At 45.1% G+C, this 19,714-nt stretch overlaps 1 protein-coding gene across 2 annotated transcripts in view; it reads right to left on the reverse strand.

The window, feature by feature from the left end:
* Positions 1 to 239: 239 nt before the first annotated feature.
* Positions 240 to 19,714, reverse strand: part of HTR2C (5-hydroxytryptamine receptor 2C) — a 29,584-nt gene continuing 10,109 nt past the window's right edge. Inside the window, exons 2-3 of one of the 2 annotated variants that reach the window (XM_088538554.1) lie at positions 11,043 to 11,243; positions 240 to 1,506 (exon numbers count right to left, since the gene is read on the reverse strand). In XM_088538554.1, coding sequence (XP_088394680.1) covers positions 677 to 1,506; positions 11,043 to 11,243 — 1,031 coding nt within the window. In that variant the 3' untranslated portion in view covers positions 240 to 676. The remainder of the gene's footprint in view (positions 1,507 to 11,042; positions 11,244 to 19,714) is intronic. The other variant, XM_088538555.1, reaches the window with a different exon arrangement.

A 19,714-nucleotide genomic window follows, 5' to 3' on the forward strand; every position in this document is an offset into this window, starting at 1 on the left:
CTGAATCTCAGGCTCCCCACCAAGGGATGGAGCCAAGGCAACGAAGTCTTCCCTACCTTTCTAACTGAGCAGCAGGCAAACAGAAATCTAGAAGGGTTGAAGAAAGAACCAAAGCTCTAGACAGGTCCCTGGAGGCCAGGGACCAGCTTGTCCCAAGACGCCAGCGAGCTGCACTGCAACGCGCCGGTGATGCCTCCCTGCCAGGGCTCTGCACAGCCTTCACGCCGCACAAATGGGGGTGAGGATTTAAAGTATATATTTACTGTCAACTGGAAAAAAAAAAAGTTATATTGACCAAGTCTAATAGCATGTATTTGATATATAACTATTAACGCGCCATTCTGGACTCCAGCAAATGCCACCTGAGATAAATATTCAGCATTTTTTGTTCATGCACTGGAAGAAGAATTCAAACAGTTTGTCCATGACATATGCAAAGTAACTAATATTTCTGATCTAGTATTAACAGTAAATATAGAACCTTAAACTTCACTGCAGTATATTAATATATATGATTTTTAAGTACTGGACTGGAAAGACAACTCTTTTTTCTTTTTTAAAAAAAGTTTTGTTCAGAATGCAGTATTTACATAGTCCTTTGACCAACACTTACATTTTTACACAATATATTTTGGCTACAGGTACACTGTAGCAAAAGACCTGGAATGAGCCATCTTTATACACAGCTCACTCTCTCGCTTACAACATTACAGCTGTTTATGGAGAGCTCTGAAGTCCCTGGTTGCATTTGTAGACCCTCAACTTCATCTAGTTCCATGCTGTTGAGTTCATTGCCGTTTCGGTAACTAGTTAAAGTCAGATCTTTCCCATATAATGCTGTGGAAGCAACATTCAGACACTGATTCTGTCGCACCGCTGATTTTTTACTGGTCTTGTATTGGCAGCGGATGTAATTGGAAAAAGCCCTGCGATAGGTTTTATTGAAGAGTGTGTATACAAGGGGATTGATCCCGGAGCAAACGTACCCGACCCAAACGAACACGTCCAGGAGTTCGCTCAGGAGCCCTTTATCGCATGCCTCCTTGCAAAGGACAGACATGATGTTGGTGATGAAAAACGGGCACCACATGATGAGGAACAAAAAGAAGACGATACCCAGAACCTTGGAGGCTCTTCGCTCGTTGTTGATGGACTGCATAGTTCCTTTCCGGAAAAGCACCGCTTCCTTGTTCACCGGAGAGTTCAAGTGCGATGCCCCCTCGTGATTGTGAAGCATGGAAACGTTCTCGGCGTTGGTTTCCTTCTTGAGGCAGTTCACGCTGCTCCTGCGCCCTTTGGGCACCTCTCCACACATGAACACGGTCGCCTGGCGCTGCAGCACCTGCACGGTGAGGCAATATGTGATCACCATGATGATGAGGGGGATGAAGAACGCCACAAAGGACCCGATGAGGACAAAGTTCTCATCGTTGAGGACGCAGTTCCCATTTACAAATACCCTGGAGTCGTCCTGCAAACCAATGACCGGAATGGGCATGGAGATCCCTAAAAGAGCAAGAGCAGAAAGAGTGAGTTACTGTCCTGGGCAGGACTCCAGAGGGGCAGGACAGAGGCTGTGGGTCCTGCTTGTGTCCAGCCCCTGCCAAAAGCTGTTCAGAAGAGAACTGAGGATCCCAGGTGGAAGGGAGAACCTCTGGGAATGTCCCCCAAGGGAGCACAGCTCCACAGTGCAACCACCCTCCACTGGGAGCTTCCGCAGGTCTCCGCACTGAACCCAGTGTAACGGAGTCATCAGGTTCTTTTTCTAGCATTACTTGGGATTTGTGGTGGTAGAAAAGGCAGTTACTACACCAAAAACGTGCTGTGTTGCAGCTGGGTCCCCTGTGCCTCCCCATTCAGGGAGCTTGTGAAATCAGAGGCAGGAGACTGATTAATAGTAAACTTCGAAGAAGAAAATACCAAAATGCAAAAGAGTTACAGCTACTAAAATTTAGTAGCAACTTTGCTAAAAACATTAAATAATCCTGATTGATAGAAAAACAACCGCTTTGCCCATCATATTACAGACCCACAGCAGCAAACCTCCCAGCTCTGGACTGGGTCCTTATCTAGCTCTGGCTAGCAGAGCTCTCGGAAAACTCGACTTGTCCCGTTATTTCATCCACAAGAGAGTGGAGTTCTCACCTCAAAAATGAGAATTATCACTTGCTTGAACTATCTGGCTCTAGTTCTTTTGGCCAGTTACACACTCAAATGCAAAGGCAACAGCACACAGGACCTGCCTCAGTACTTGCCCAGACTCCTGAACATGACAATAAGAACTGGAGCAACCGACACCACGACATTACGAAAAGTGTAATGAAAATTGTAGTCCGACTGACACAACAGTCAGAAAACAGAGCCCGGAGCATCCAGCCTGGAGCGTGGCTGTCCAGGACTGCACACAGCAGGAGGGAACGAAGGAAAGCATCTCAAGGGCTCTATTCATACCCCTCTAGGCAACATCTCCCAATACTCATGTCCTGTAAGTGCTGATTATTTTAACATTCTTTGTCTATATCTCATCTCTTCTACCTTTTGAAAGCCCTCAGCCATGTACTGCGGGGATGGAAAGAAGAGGGAGCAGAGGAGCAGCAATGGAGCGTCTCACCTCAATGAGCTTCACACACAGAGAGATGCTGAAAATCCTTCAAAGAAATCTGTCTAGGAACACCCAAAACTAACACAAGGGATAAGAATGAATTTTGGAATACCATAACCCATGTTTACGTGAGAACGTAGGAAGGACATGGTGGGCCAGACCTAGTTAGACCCTTGTGGACTCACCTAGCTCCATCTTTCCTCTGGTAGTGTCCAGGTCCAGATATTTCAGGATATGACATAAAATGGGGCAGCTACTGGCATTATAGCTTAGACAATTCCACATCCAGAAGTTACATCCACAGTCTTTTTTGTTTTTTTTTAAATAACCCTTAGGAGACCTGTCTTCTTGCACTCTCCATGCCTTCTATGCCTCCACAGGTATAGAAGCAATTAGTTCAACAACTTATATCTGTTGTGTGAACAAAATATTTCCTGCGTACTTTCAATCTGCTGCCTGATAAACTTCCTTTGATTCCTCTTAGCACTTCTGCTGTAAGAAACAATGAATAATTGGAGAACTGTTACCTTCTCCACCTCCTCAGCTGATTTTACAGACCTTCATCTTCTCCACCAACTGACATCTCTTTTTGAGCTGAAGAATACTACTCCATCTACTCTCTCCGCAAGCAAAAAGTCATTTTATGTCTCTGTTTCTTTTCTAATTCCTAGAACATTCAGGAGCATTTGAGCCTTTGGAGAGCAGCCGAAGGCCTTTCCTTCTCCCTTTGCCTCCATGAGCATCCAGCAGCTCTGCCCGTGGGGCTGCCCATGCAGCTTCTCCCAAGCACAGGAATAACCAGTGCCAAGGCCAGGGCTGCATCTGGATGGTGTTTTGGAGGGCTGTGAACAGCCCAGGTCCTAGAACTGATCCCCCGGGAACCCGAGTTCCTAAATAGACAGTAACATGCTAAAGCAATTAACCGTGACATTTTTCCTGTTCCAGTTAAGTGTTTTCCAGGATTCCGGAGAATACATCTGCAATCTGTCATCATCATAAAATAACCCTTTGCCAGTAAGTTAGTGAAGGATTTTTTTTTTCTGAAGAGCAGTTGTGAATGTCTCCTGCACTGTGGCATGCATTACATTGCCCCAAGTGATAGCTCCGGGTTCCTATGGTCTTCTCCTCCGCATGGCTGAGGTTACATTCACCAGCGAGCCCTTGGCAAGGTAACTGTGTCCTCCTCACTTTTTAACCCTTGGTAACTTGCCCATGTCAAGCCCTTGTGACTGCAGTGATCATCCCCCAGCCAGGTCACTGGCTTTCTATCTCTAAAGACACCTTTCCAATGCCTTGGCTGAAAGGACAGGCATGCAGGAATTGGTGGGAGATGGATCAAACAGCCTTTCCACAAAGAAGAAATCTGAACAGACCAAAGGCACTGCAGTGTGGCCATATTGGTGTGGATCCCTTTATGCTTTAGAGTCTTGTAAGGAAACATTTTATTTGAAAGAAAGCACAGAAAAAGAAAGAAAGGGTTCATTCATGAAGCAGTCACCATGGCATTCACAGGTACTGGCTTTATCCGAGGGAAATTAAATGAGCCTTCAGGATATCTCCACAGTCACACACATGGAGCACATTTGGGAAGAGGAACCTAATTCTGGGATACAGAGAGGAGAAAAATCAGGGGTCCTGATGGCCATCTAGAAACCTGGGCACTCATGTGGTACCCGCAGCCTCAACCAGAGGGAATAAGGAGCTGGTGGCTCTGATGAGGAATCCATCTCCACTTCCCTCATACCAAAGCAGGATTTCACCTGTGAAAGCCAAGGAGCAAGTGAGCCCCAGGCCTTTGCCTTGCTCTTACATAGAAGGAAATGTATGTAAGCCTGAGCAATGGAAACCACAATCTCTGGGCGTATTCTTCTTCTCCCCTCCCTTAGCTCCTCCTGGACAGAGCTAGTGGAAAGCAAGACAGTGAGACACCCTCTGCATTACAAATCCAGCTGGAACACTTGTCCTAACGACGCTTCTTGCCAGCTTTAAAGCTGTTGTCAAACCCAGCACATCACCAAATGGGGCTGACATGACGCTGCGGACATAGAGCAACAGATGCTCTTCACAGATTCCAGTTAATAAAACAAAACTGAAACGATTACAAATATGTCTCAGTAAAACATTTACTAGCTAGCCCCGGAGAAAAAGCTGTGCAAAGAGTCCACATGTACAACTGACAGTTACAAAATGTAGGCTTGAATGAAAAACAACACTGTTTTTGTGGTTTATATCTTGCTTTCTTTTGCGAATGTCCCTGAGACTAACAGTGATTACAGGAAAGACCAAGTCTTTGATGGTTACTTCCACTGAAGAAAAGGAACTAATTTCCATTCTTTCTGAAAATATTCTTACACAAGAAGAGATTTTATTTCCTTCAGGGACAGCAATCTCACTAAAGAAATAGGAGTCTGAATCCGGTTTACTTTGCCTTTGCACACAGGGGTTGCTCCGAGATGAACACGAGAGGGTTTTGGTGCTGGTGCACGGGTCGGGAATGCCAGGACCACCTCTTCTGGGATAAGCACCGGATCCAAAGTCTGCTGCAGTCCTCAGCAAGGGCTCTGCAGGTGCCTGTGCGAAGCAATGACTGCTTAAATCTGCGCCTTCGCCCTCCTAGTTACTATCATACAAAATAAACTTGGTTTATGCCTCCAAAAGTTACTCACCTGAATGTCAGAGACTGCTGTGACTGTGCACTACGGGAGACTGGAGGAGGAAGAGGAGGAGGAGGTAAGAATCACCTCTCCCAGTCCTCTCAGAAAGAGAAAACTAAAACAAATCTGTTTGGTATCTTAACAGTAGTGCCCTGAAAGTGCCTGCAGAGCTCCCTAATGCTGACTAACAGACAGCAAGAAATAAAACCCAAGATACCACCTCCTGACTTGCATTATGAAAGAAAAGGCACTGGCTGTGGGAAGGCAGCTCTTCAGAGGCTAATTGAAGAATGTGGTTTTTTGAAGTGATCAAAAATCCCCAAGAATTCCCTGTGTTCCCCACGCGGCAGCAGACAAATCGCACTGCGTTTCATGTGCTAATATAGCACCAATGCACCTCGAGGGCAGCATTAGGGCTGGTTTTATCTAACAGAACAACAGTGCCCGCCTTGTATTCCTTTAAAGTCAAAGACAGAAGGGGCCTGAACTTGGAGCAATCTCATGCCTGCATCGAGCACAACTGCAAATAGCAGGGAAAAGCAAGGGCAAGGTAATTACTAAGCGCGCGTGAGCAAGCTGCTGACCTTTACTTAAACCTGGGGAGAGCGCTGAACAACCCAAGCCCAGAGGGAAAACTAGCAAATGCCAGTAAACGCCTCAAGAAATAAATGATTTTCCCATTTGCCCTTCTATTTTGCTAAATTACTTCTCTGGCTTTGTGCAGCCACCCGCTCCCAGGGCTGCAGCTGAAGGAAGGGGCGACGTTGGTCCCCTCCGCCTCGGATTCCATGTTCCCTCGGTCGGGAATGTCCAGACATGCAGGGATGCTGGAACCAACGATCAGGAGCAGCAAGGAGGCCTTGGGGAGCAGACCAGCATCTCCCCTGACCCTGAGGACGGCTGTGGTGGGATGGTCAATCCATCCTCGTGCAAAACTGTCCCTATCTCCAGCTGCTGCTGTCCCAGGCAAAACGTTGCACTGACATTTGAGAGTAAAACCAACCTAGCACGGGCACCTGTGACCCAAGGCAGCTCCCTGTTCTGTATTGCTCTGATATAACGCTTGTTGGGGTGCTGTGGAGATCAACACCCCTCCTGGGAATCATGGCAAAAATACATATGAGTAAAAGAAAGTCTTTACAGGAAATAACCTTGCCGTCATAAATGGGAAACCGAGGCAGAGGACACCTTCGTGGTATGCTCTCAGCCATAAAGAGAGGGTCTCTGGCTGCTCAGGACCAGAAAGTGGATTTATGAGCAGAAAAATCTCATCTGCTACAGCCATCAGCAAGTAGTCGCATGATGTGCAGTGCTAACGCCACCTCTGTGCTCCCTCAAGACCAGCGACATCTCTATGGCATTGCCACCACCGCGGCACTTCAACCTGTGGGGATGACCAAGGCCATCCCCACCATCGGGCACACCGAGGTCTGCATTTGTTACTCGCTTCGAGTTTGATGGCTATAATTTTCTGAGAAGAGAATATCTCTCTGTGTGCAGGAAGCCCTCCTCGGGATCCAGGAAGGCAGAGATTAGGTGTTCTTGTTAAAGAAACCATTTGTGAGAAAATTTCACAAGGAGTCAAGAGAGGACTGAATTCTTTGGCCTCGTTATCCAATCCGCTGAAGTCGGGCTGCTTCCTTTGGACTGAAAATGTCATGTCTGGGTCCGTATCTGTGCCAGATCCTCAGCTGGTGCAAATAGGCCCAGACTCGATGGACAGGGCCCTGTCGACCTGCACAAATGAGGCACTGAGACCCCCAAAGCTGGGACCCCCCGCACACCCACTGTAGGACAACCAAACACTGATGATTTTAATGTGCGTTATGACCCTCTTACCCATGAGGGAAGAATTCCAGTCCAATATCCACTCCCAAACACTTAATGTCAAACGCATAAAGATAAAAATACATTAATGTCGTTTGCCTTCACTATTAGCCATGGTTTTGCTGTTTTCTCCGCATGAAACCCGTGTCCCATTTTGTTTGTCCTAGAGAAAAGCTTCCCAGGTGTGAGCACGGCTCCACACGTGCGTCTCGGGAACACCTTGATGTCCCTGAAGTCCCTCAGCCCAGATGGACACACCTGTGGGTACCAATACAAGCCCAAACAAATGCAGCTTGAAGAACGTGAGCGAGCCACGTTCTGGGCATCATTGCAGATGATCACTACCCTTTCCTTTCATGCATAACCTGCTCTTGCTCTATATAAAGAACACAATTCCTCTTAATGCTGCTGGTATCACTCTAAGCACATTCCTCAACCTGAGCATCATCTCCAACCAGGATTATTCCCAGGGAGACAGGCTCAGCTGATACCTGGATGTTCACTGATGGAAACCTACATGCTTGGGACTGCTCAGGAAAGGAACATTCAGTGTAGAAGCAAAAAAGCTATGAGAAATGCAGGCATTTCACCTGAGTGGAGCATTTACTGGTCCTTACAGTGCATACCTTTCATCTTTATACAAATAAATTTCCTCAAAACAACAAAATGGTTAGATGGCTAAATAGGAATGTAAAATCCCCCTTTAAAGTTGAACAGTTTATTATATACCCAATGACAGGATAGCTACCCCAAAACAAAACTGTATTATCATTAGCAAGGCAGAGAGAGAAAGAGAAGAAAAAAACCCCTATTTTTAACAACACATATACCATGGCATTACCGTAATTACCATAAAAGTCACATTGCCTTTTTTATTACTTATTCTGTTTTCAAACCAAAAAATAAAAAGAAAAATGGTGTTGTTTGCCACATATATTCCTGAAATGCTAAGAAAAAGCATTGAAGATTAATATGCATAAACAAGGCATGGAGCATCCCAAAGCTCATGGACACATAAAGTCCTGCCTGATGAGAGCTCGCAGCTTTGGGCTGCTCATCCAAAAACATTCCCGAGATGCTGGTGGCTTTGGCATTAGGTGGTGCAAGGGAGGTGCTGAGAGCATTAAGAGCTCAGGGAGTTTAGCAGCCTCTAAAGAAGGCTTCATAATCGCTTTACCTGTGAAACTAAGAGGGATGAAATAAAACCAGTGCGCAGAGGGAAGCGGAACAGAGGAAATCTGGGATTTCCAGTTTTGCTGCAACCAGCGTAGTGCCCAGTTAGCGCAGCAGCAGAATCAGAAATCTCATGTTCAGTTGAGAAACTGCCTATTTTCTATGGTAGGAAAAGCAACCATGCGAGATCTGCTTGGGCGCAGGAGTCAGCAGCAGAGTTTGGAGCTGATCTTGGAGCTAAGGATGCAGGAAACTGCAAGTAAACGGAGTCCAACTGCTGCTAACGGAGTAAAACTGTGAGACAAAGTTTGTGATTTCGGCATCCTCTAGCAAGTGGCCGAGCTTAGAGTTTGTTTCTACCCTTGGAAAAGGAGCAGAGAGAAACACCCTGCTCAGCACGCGGGCACACAGTTAAGCAAAAAGGAGCTCCACAATTAAAACATCCTACTTGGATTTACATCAGAAGTGATGTATGCAGTTCTCCCATCCAGATAACCCCCCTGAAGTTGATTCTCTTAGAGCTCCCAAGTGCTATTTCTCTCGCAGTGACATTACCCAGTAAATCTTCCTCCTGTATCATGCAGGGAGGAAGGTCAATGACTTCCTTATCGTTCCTGTGTAGAGGCAGCTCCTCTCTTTAAACTACTAGAAAAAGCAGCACGTCAGGGTGGCCTTAAGGCCCCTTTGTTGGAGCAAGGACACGGGGAGTCTGACACGATGGGCTGGAGCAAGGACACAACATGGGCTGCATCCACATTCCTAAAGAAAACCTTTGTCCGTGCGACGGTGCAAACTTGAAACAGCATTAAGGCTGTGCCAGCAAGCTCATAGCATTTTCATTTTGACTGCGTGGATATTTCAGTGGCTAATATTCCTCTTTCCAACCTGGCTATCTGCCACCAAGCTCCTCTGCACAAGGTGCACCTTGCAGCATCCACTTCTTCTGTAACTGTACACAAAAAGTCATACAAAAAGTCAGGTTGCATTTGCTAAAATCCAAGACGAGTGGCTGCAATGCACTTTAGACCCATTTGGGAACAGCTCCAACCAGGAGTCTGGGCTCGTGCAACCTTCCAAACCCAGAGCTCAGTGATCAAAGAACCAACCTTAGATATTTTGCTGTCAACACTAAAATTTCAGGAAAGTAGAAAGCAAAAGCTACTACACTGGGATACATACATGCTTTTTTCTTTCTATTTTAAATTCTGATTCAGAATTAAAATTCAGGACTCCAGATACATGTAGAAGTTACTTCAGCCCAACCAAAGCATGATTTAATAAAACACATACCAGAACAGCATCTGCTTAACTGCTGCCCTGAATTCGGTATTTAAGTGTGAACAAGAACGCACAGATTCTTTCAGGACAGTTCATATTGAAGGGATTTGCTTAACCAATTTCATATTCTCAAAAATCGTGAAGCTTTTCAGATTTTTCAAGTGATGGATGGGTAAGAGCTGTAAGATAACCATCTACTTTGGGTGGGCTCTTCTCTTATTTCCTGTTCAGTCTATTCCCCTGTCTATTCCATTTCTGCAGTTATGGTGCAAAAATAGTTATGCTAAAGTAAGCATATACTAAACATTCTTCCCCATTTAATGCAACCATTTGGGGAAAAACAATAACAACAAAGACAAGTGGATGAGCCCTATCAGATGCACTGGAAATAGTAGAAATTCAACAGCATTTGGGAGCTCCACACACTGAACAAATCCTTTGGAGCTATCAATTCTGCCCATGCCTTCAAGGAAATGGGTGCAAGGGAAGACATCAGTGGGTTGGCTCTATTTGCACACTGAAAGGTGTTTCCAACAGAGTATTATGCTCTGAAAGAGCTATGCATCTGCTATTTCTTGGCCTTTTTTTCCCCCAGAACTCAGCAAATGTCTTTACAAGTAGCCCTGCAGCACCCTGACATAAGGCATCATGTTCCATCTGTAATGCAGGCAGAGACTCAGGGAAGTTCACATACCCACAACACTATTTTCCTTGAAATACAGGGCTGAAAGTCACAACCGCAATATGAGAGCAAAGGTAAATGTTAAATCTGTGCAAGATTGCTTGTTATTGAAGCAAAAAAAGCAATATAGCAGGGGGAACAGGTCACACAATTCCTCTGACCTAGTCTCAATGCCTCTCACACAGCATGCTGGAACGCTTCCTCCCCAAAACACAAGCCACATAATTCCTGATATTACACAGTCATATTGTTATGCCTTTTTCCCCCTTTTCTTTCTTGTTTTACTGCTTTATGTATCATTTTTATCCATGTAATAAGGAAGTATCTTCTTTTATGTCTCCTCCTCATTCGCGGCACCTTCCAACTCGCTGGCTCGGCACTCGCCGCGCTCCAGCTGCGGCAGGACCGGGAGCAGCAATAAATCCCTGGCTCGTAGCCATCCTCGGCCACTGCGTTACCTCCCCTGCAAGTTGCACTGCGCATCGGCAGCATTTTATTCCCTTTTTGCTAATGCTATTTGCCGCTTTGTTTATGCAGCAGTTTTATGGCTCCATTCGTCTGCGTAAGTGCCCTTATTGGCATATTGATACGCATACAGCAGCAGCGCGTTGGAAGCAACGGGCTTCTGAAAAATCACTCCTTATCTCAGCCAGTGACCAGTCCCAGAGAAAGATTTCTGCTTCCCAGCAATCATTTGTTATATTCACTCATGCAGGCCAGGTAAATTAATTGGAGTATTCTCAGGAAAAAAAAAAATCCTAAATGAAAATGGGAGGAATGCTATTATAAATTAAGCCGCGGTTAGATCGTGAGCCGCATTGCTTACCTATGGATATGGTCCAAACTGCAGCAATTTTCATAATAGCCTTGGTGCGGGAATTGAAGCGGCTGTGCTCAATGGGATTGCGTATTGCTACATACCGATCAAGAGAGATGGCACAGAGATGCATTATAGATGCAGTTGAAAAGAGCACATCTAGGGAAATCCATATAGGGCACAACTGTTTAGGCAAAGGCCAAGCATAATCTGAAACATAGAGAGAAAAGAAATGAAAGGAATAAAAGAAAAGGAAATAATCTGGGAAGCGAGGCCGTCATTTTTGGAGAAAACAGGGGATATTGGAACCCTGCGGCACCGGGGACGGCATCTGCAAGGGGCTCCGTGAGCTCCCGCACCTCTGCCTGCCGTGACGGGCTTTACCAGCAGCTAAAGGGGCAATTTGGCAATGCTTCAGGTGGGCATGCAAGCTCCACTCCTCCTTCCACCTTTCCCCCAAAGCATTCACCAAATTAAATATCACATTCAGTTGTCATTGTATAACTACATTCTTTGGTTTGGTTTGTATGGTGCTGCCTGGCATTAACTTTACTCAGATCCACTCTAAAGCGATACATGCAGCATATCAAGAGGAGAATAGCAGCAGGTTTTCAAGACAGCTACATTGCATTTGGATTTCTTCGTTTCACCTTAAACACCCTTAATATGCATGGCACTAAGTGGCATGCCCTAATACCTGCAGTGCTGCCTCCTCATGGAGCTGCTGGGATTGCCCGGCTAGACCTTCAGCAGCCCCTTTTGCAGCACTGAGCATCTCTTATGGCTGGACTCGATGATCTTGAAGGTCCTTTCCAACCATAAGGATTCTGTGGACCCAGGCCAGCCACCACCAAGCTGAGGGGACCAGACAGGTAGAGCTGAGGGCAGCTGGCACACAGCTAACCCGGGCATCTGCATTTACCAACCCCTTTCCTCAGTACAGCGTGAGAATAAAAGTGACCCAGAAAGATGCCCCAGAGGTGCCTGCGTTTCAATTAAAGCTCAGGGAAAACGTATTTTGCAAATGAGACTCCTATGCACGAGAGCCAGCATGGATTGCATGGGATCAGGAACGGGTATTGCCAAGCTCTGCGCTTCTCGGTCACTTCTCCCCACCAACCAGGACTGTCCATAAGGGGGGACATTCTGCAGCATTGACTCATGAGCTACTCCTGGAGCTTCATCCAGAAAGCGAATGTCTAAACAAACTGTGTTTACCCTGAGGACCCCAATCACTGCTCTGCAGAAGGACGAGGCTCCAACGTACCAATCCCAATGGGAAAGGGAGAAACCTGGGAAAACGTACAGGACTTGGACCCCAGCAAGGCTTGCTGCAGGGAAGAGCAGCGTTGCTCTTCTCCAAGGGTCCCGGGACCTCATGGCAAAGCCCCTGGCATCGGCTACTAGCCCAAATTAACTCACAGCCATTGAAACCGCAGATGCCGAGGAGTATTTTCTTGCACGTAGAGAAAATAGCTGCAAATAGATCAAAGTAGCATTGCCCTGAATTGCTGCCCAGGTAAACTGTTAGGATGTGCTTAAAATAAAAATGTGATATTGAAAGCCCTCCTCGTGGCTCATCCTTTTAGTCTTTACTGCCCTAAGTCAGCGCGTTAGGCTTCAAGATGAAAAGGTAGTTGTATGAGGAGAAATTTTACTTTTTCCGGAAGTTTTCTAAATTATCTCTGAAAATAAAATGTCACTATTAAAATGTGCAGGATGGCAGCACGTAACACCTGGTTATAGATTGATACAAAGGCCATAATACATCTTATCTCAAGAGGCAATTTCTTTTAAGTAGAAATGGTGTGTGCATTTGGAAAACACCTACACAGCCTGGGAAGACAGTGATTTGGGCAAAAATAAAATAATAAAAAAAGTGATTTTAATTTCTGCATCATATATATGCACAACCACAGGAGTGTGCCTTGTGACCGTGCCAAGAGGTAAATAAAGATTAAAATAAAAACCTCTGCTAACAAAGCTATACATTTAAAACAATCTTAAACTCAGTCATATCTTTAGTACACTAAATGGTAAATCCTACAGGACAGTGTTGATATGAATTAAATGAATCTTGCTGGTCAAACCTAGGGAGATACTTGTTGACCCTGTGTAAAATTGAGTTACAGGGTATTTTTTTGCCTCAGGACATTTGGTGGATGCTGCAAGTTTATATTGGACAAATGCATGGAGAAAAATGAAAATTCAAAGAGAAAAATGCCCACCCTGAGGATTAAAGAGCAGAAATATCTTCCCTTGGGTTTTGGGCAGCTCTCGGTGTTGTGGGCTCTGCCAGGTCTCACTTCATCATCCTTCTGGAGCTGATTTGCTGTCAGATGACAGTCACCCTGAATTTCTGTGTTGTGCATTGAGGAGATAGCAACAACGAAACTGAATCACTTTTATTAGAGGTTTTATTGCATGTAGAACAGCGCAGTTTGCACGGGTGTCACGGGCAGCGTGGCCGGAGAGACGGAGCCACCGGCCCCTGCAGCAGGAGGGGAATCTCACAGCAAACCACAGCAAAACTAAATGCACGGAACTACTCCAGATTCTAAGGGAATGCGGGAAAGGAGGGAATGTGGGAAAGGAGGCAGGAAAAAGGAGGGAATGCAGGAAAGGAGGCAGGAAAAAGGAGGCAGGAAAAAGGAGGCAGGAAAAAGGAGGCAGGAAAAAGGAGGGAGGAAAAAGGGGGGAGGAAAAAGGAGGGAGGAAAAAGGAGGGAGGAAAAAGGAGGGAGGAAAAAGGGGGGAGGAAAAAGGGGGGAGGAAAAAGGGGGGAGGAAAAAGGGGGGAGGAAAAAGGAGGGAGGAAAAAGGAGGCAGGAAAAAGGAGGCAGGAAAAAGGAGGCAGGAAAAAGGAGGCAGGAAAAAGGAGGCAGGAAAAAGGAGGCAGGAAAAAGGAGGGAATGCGGGAAAGGAGGCAGGAAAAGGAGCATCGAAAAGCCACTTACGGAACTACAAAATAGACCATGGGACTACAAAATAGACCAAAACTGATTGCAACTCCCTTGCAGACCCCAGAGTCACCAGGCAAACCCCATGCCTCACGCTGTGACAGATCTATCGCGCTCGGGGACAAGACGCCTGCTTGTGCCACCGAAAATCACCGGGTGTCTGTTCACACACACCTATAAACTCAGAATTAACAGGTGTAAAACCAGAACGACAGACGTTCTTCTAGAACAGCCTCAATTATCGCTGGCTTGCCCAGGAACCAAAACACATGCAATACTCATCCCGCTTTTTCCTAACCACTTTGGGCTCTGGTATTTCCCACAGTTACAGTCTCAAAAAAATTGAACTAGAAATGGAAGGAAGTCTTTATTTGGACTGAATCTGGGTCCCGGCGTAAAGCCCAGCCTCCCAGAGCTAATCTGGCAGCTTTACTAGGCTGTACCATGAGTCCAACCAGGCTTTCCAGGATTCACTTTAAAGTTTCATAGCTGTCATAGGCTTTGCAAAAAAATAGAAACAAATTCCTTATAGTTTTAACACCACTGCATTGCATTATTCCCAGGGGAATGCAAGAATTTAAATGATCCTCTTGCCGCTCTCTTATCTCGGAACCCGATTATTTCCTGGCCTCAAATATCAGCCCCGTTCGATGCTGCAATTGCTGGTCCCAGCCCCAGCATCAGCTGCTCCCCAGGGCAGCACTGACTGCAGTTTCATCATCACTACAGTGAAATGTTATGTTTTTCTTAAATATTAAACACTCGCAGGCTTACATGAGACCTTGAGTTTATGTCTAAATAGAGTATTGAGCTTGCATTTTTCTACTGAGAAAAAAAAAAAAAAAGAATATGCTGAAGCTATATGGATGGCTTAAGCCAACTCCAGCCACCACGGAGAAACCTTCCCAGGTAGGAGGAAGAAACAGCGGTTGCAAAGAGAGATCCCTCTGAAACCAGCCAGAATTCCAGGAAGGAGGAAATCATAAGTACTAGGCATGCAGGTGAGGGGTTTATGGCTGGACTTGATGATCTGGAAAGTCTTTTTGAACCATAATAAATCTATGATTCAATGATTCTAAATCCATTTCCCTCCTATGGGAACCACTACCGCAGTGGAGAGTGTGTCTTGGTTTTTGCTCACCAGCTCTAGCCCTATTTTATAGGGAATTAAACAATTGCAGCCCATTAAATTGTTCGAAGAATTTTAAATAACGCGGTTGGGTTTTGCCTTCCACCCAGGCCTGCAGTGACTCGCAGTCTGGACAGGGCTCGTGAGGAAGGAGCAAAGATAAAGCCAGAACAGATGTAATTGTGTGATCTACAGAAAACTTGCTTGCCCACCATTTAAATAGCTTTCAAAAGATAAGGAACCAGCTTTATTGCAAACTATACTTAAAACATCCTTGCTAATAAAACAGGATGTTTGTTAAGAAGAAAATACACTGCACACCTTTACCTTCTCCAAGGCAGCATCTCTTCTTTCAGGGAAATACCTATTTTGGGTCTGGCCTGTCATTCCTCAAATCCATACGTTATCTTAATCTTTTTATCTACCAACGGAAATGAGAATTATGTTTGAAAAATAATAATAATAAAAAAAAATCAGAGGAAAAATCTCTAAGTTCAATAGTGTTCTCTGTTTGCAGTTTCAGTATCTGCAGCTCTATCTGGAATTTGCATGTAGAGCGATAAGGGCAATGGGATGATTAATTAAATCATATGTAGGCTGTCTGCATGCATTGATCACTTTGTACAAATCCGAGATAAAAGTTATTCCTGACACTTTGTGTAAACAAAGCCATAGCTTAATACAATATTAATGTCAGGAGCAATTCTTGTCACTGATGCCGTGGACATCAGGACAGTGTGAGGACAGCAGCCTCCACTCTAACTTCCCATGACCACGGTGTGGACCAGCCTTCATCCATGATGTTAAACGAGTAATAAAGCACTAATTCTACCAGCATTGCATTGGAAAACAAGCCGACAAGCAAACAGATTAATACCATTTAAGTGCAACAATATACATATTTTCTAAAAAGCTGTTACATAACAAAGTGCACAAAACATATGAAAATAGCAGGTGTTTTTGCCTACTTCTGATGAAATTGAAAGCGATCCATCATCACAAGACATAACTGCCAAAACATACAGATCATTTGAGGAAACAAAAATTTAGATCTGCAAACGATCTGGTGTTATCCACGGAGCAGAGCTGGCTGCTCGGCTGCTACCTTGGTTGGGGCAAAGAAACCCAAGTTCAGACCATGGCTCTATGCCACAAGCCTGAACTGTTCCAGGGACTATTGAGAGGACCCAAAAATCACACAAGGGTTTCTCTTTTTGAGGTCCTTGGGTTGCTTTCAGCATAACTCAGCAGTGATGGAGAGGTCAGGGACACCCTGGCAGCTCCTCGGAGCCCACCTGGGATTTATCCATGGTCTCAGCTTGGTCCTACCTCCTGTTAAGCCAAGAGAAGGGACCTGGATTCAGAAAAAAATGCCTCCTCGCAGACAGAGACATCGTATGGATTCGCTTTATCTGATGCAAACTGCTCCATATTCGGAGAGCTGTCATCTTTAATGAGCCAATATTTTTACTAAATATTCCAGAAAGCAGAGCAATTATACAAGAAGAGACATATCACTCTGCTCAATGAACGCATTTATGCAAACTTCTGCAAATCACAGAGGCATCCATTTAACAAATGAGGATGTTTGGGGGAGATTTACTAAACTGGCATACCCACAAGCCTGGTCACTACTATTTTTTAAACTTTCCTTTCCTCAATACTGACTGTTTTAATGCGGAAAAAAAGAATGGAATCTCAGGAAACGGAGCATAACACGAACTGTTGCTTCGGTCCCTGCTCAGCGCAGGGCTAGGCTTGCAGCACTCAAGCACAAATGGAATATTAAACCCATACGTAAGGACTTGGATGAATTTAGGGATATCTAAACAGCCCGGGCAGTAGCTTTCCTCCCTACTGCACATCACCCTCTCCTCAATATTGAGGCTGCTCTGCTTTCTAGCAGCTTAATAGCCACCACATGTTGACCTGCAACCTGCTCCAAGCACAAGGCAACTCAATGAAGCAACGCAACGAAGCGTCGCCATCCACCACTGAAACAGCAGCGGAACAGAAATCATCAGATACATAAGCCAAATTCAAATATCTAATTAATTAATTTAGTGCAGGAACAAGTGTTTGTCCTTGGCTTGGGCCTCTTGTCTCCCATGTGACATGCCAGGCAATGGGAAGGCAGAAGGAGAGGTTCCCAGTTGTGCCACCACAGTGCTGAGACACCACCAGTCCCTGCATGGTGCCTTCTCGCAGGGAAGGAGGATCTGACTCCTCTACCAGGGCCAATCTGTCACAATTTGAATTCTGCCACTTAGTCCAAGCAAGCCAATTTGCACTTGTCATGACAGTCCACACCATAAAACTATATTACATTTTGCATACAACTTGATGCAAATCAAAACTGCTCCCAACTAACAGATTCTCCAAGCTGGAATAAGACTTAAGCTTAGGAAGGGGGTGCTTTCATACAGCAGTGTTCCCATCCGCCGAAACTCTGGGTTGTTGTCAAGTTGCTGCACAAGGACACATTAGAGTCTTGTCAACACAAGTGTCTTTGCAGCTCCAAAGATCTGCAGGCACCTCAGATGACACCAACACACGTAACTCCACACTCACACCCTAACACCTAGCGATGCGGGTGACATTTCTCCACCAAAGAAGAAAACAAACAGGGAGAAATATCAATTCTGGCAGAGTTGATGCTCCTTCTCCAGGAAATGACGCGGGTTTGCAGGGATGAATCATGAGAAGTCCTAAGCTGCCAACACAGGAGGACGTGTTCCTTCTTCACATAACAACTCTTCAATGGGTAGAATATCTCCCAGAGGATTAGGAGCACAAGTGAAGTGAAACTCCGTATTTGCCCCCGCTTTGGGTACAGTTGTACATGGTATTTAGGTAAGGTAGCCTGTGGTTTATTTTGATAGGCTTGGTTTTGCTTTGTAAGCAGTTGCAACATTATTTCACTATCATGGTATCAGCTATTAATACAATATAATGTTGCATTTGATTACAAATCAAAACCAGGGAGAGCTATGATAATAAAATAATGTGTTAACTTAATAACACAGCGAAGCACAGTAAAATAGGTCTTGCTATAGATTTAACAAATGTAAATGAGTAATATGGGTATCCTAGTAGAACTAGTTACTCCCAAGGCACAGCAGGTACATATCCCAATACGGTCTAGAAAATGCTTGGGAATATTATTATGTAAAGTCAATAAAGAAGGATGTAAAAATATATATTTCAAGGGCTTGGTCTTGGAGGTTGTTTTTCCAGTGTTTATGGTTGTCAACAGCAACTTTTTCTGCTGTTGCATGGCTTGGATGGAGCTAGACTTTAATAATAAATACACACCTTTTGTTTTTTGGTATGTAAAAACACAGTTGATCTTTGGGGTCATTTCAGACCAGCAAATGCTTACCTGGCAAATTCAAAGTTTAACCTAGCAAATTCAAGATTCAAACTTCAGAGGGAGAAGTTACCATTCAGAACCAATGCAAAGAAACTGCTATTATGAAGCTCTGCCTCCACCTAAAAATAGCTATCAGTCTTCACGGGTGTCAGACACATGTTTACAGCCTTCTGCATCCCAGTGGGTGCCGAGCAGGTGCGCTAAAAGCCTGTCATACAATTTCCATATGTCAACAAAACCATGACCTTTTTCTACAGCTGCTGCCATTCCCCTGATTTTGGACGCAAAGAGACTTTCATAAAGACAAGCACAACATCCCAATCTCAAATAAACACATCATCCTCTAAAAACATATATATTTATACATCAAAAGGTAGAAATGGATTGGTCAGGGGAAAAGCTGGTCTGTCCTGATATCTCCTGCACAGCTGGAGAAGAGAGTTTGCTGCCAATGTGTCAACAAGGATGGAAATCAGAGTGCTTGAGAAGTAGCAGAGAATCAACAGAATTGTAACGACTGCTCTGCCTCACCCATACATCCTCATACCCAAGAAGTGATGCAGGAACAAGGTGTTTCGTGTCCATGGATTACTGCTTGAACTTTGTAGTCCTGAGCCGCTTTCATCTAGGAACCGAGCTGCCGTCCCGGAGGAGAGATCTTCACTAAACCCACTGCAGATATTGTGCTTAGCAGAGCTCCTGCAAGATCAGCAAGGGTTTCTGTGACATGAGTGTAGGTTTGAAAGCTAATGCACGAACCCAAAGTGTTGGCGTAGCGCATGGTGGAAATCACGGCGCCAGCTCTGAGACACGCTCATCCACAACTTCCCTTCATCTCATTAGCATTCCTAATGGCAATCCTGGCAGGAAAGCCACTGACAACCCACTGTTGGGTTGTCTGTTGGAGCAGGGCTGCCTTACACCAAGGTGGTAATGTGTAAATTGGTGCAAGGCAGAGAAATCAGCACAACGGCCCCACTTCCATCAACACAATTCCCACTTAACCAGCGTGCAAGCACAGGGAATCCCAGCCCAGCTGCATTCCCAGCACGTGCCAAGAAAACACAAGAGCGGAAGCAGGTTGTCAGCAGGTCCTTGCAAGGACACGTGGGCACCTTTCAAAGACTGGATTAGGCAACCGCAGAACCTGAATTTCATGGGATATGTTCCATGAATTGCAGAGAGATGCTAAAATGACCATCAGCTGAGTGGAATTTAATG

Source organism: Tinamus guttatus, unplaced genomic scaffold (genome assembly GCF_059628265.1).
Source record: "Tinamus guttatus ecotype Peru unplaced genomic scaffold, ASM5962826v1 Tinamus_guttatus_pri_ptg001087l, whole genome shotgun sequence".
Classification (NCBI taxonomy): domain Eukaryota; kingdom Metazoa; phylum Chordata; class Aves; order Tinamiformes; family Tinamidae; genus Tinamus; species Tinamus guttatus.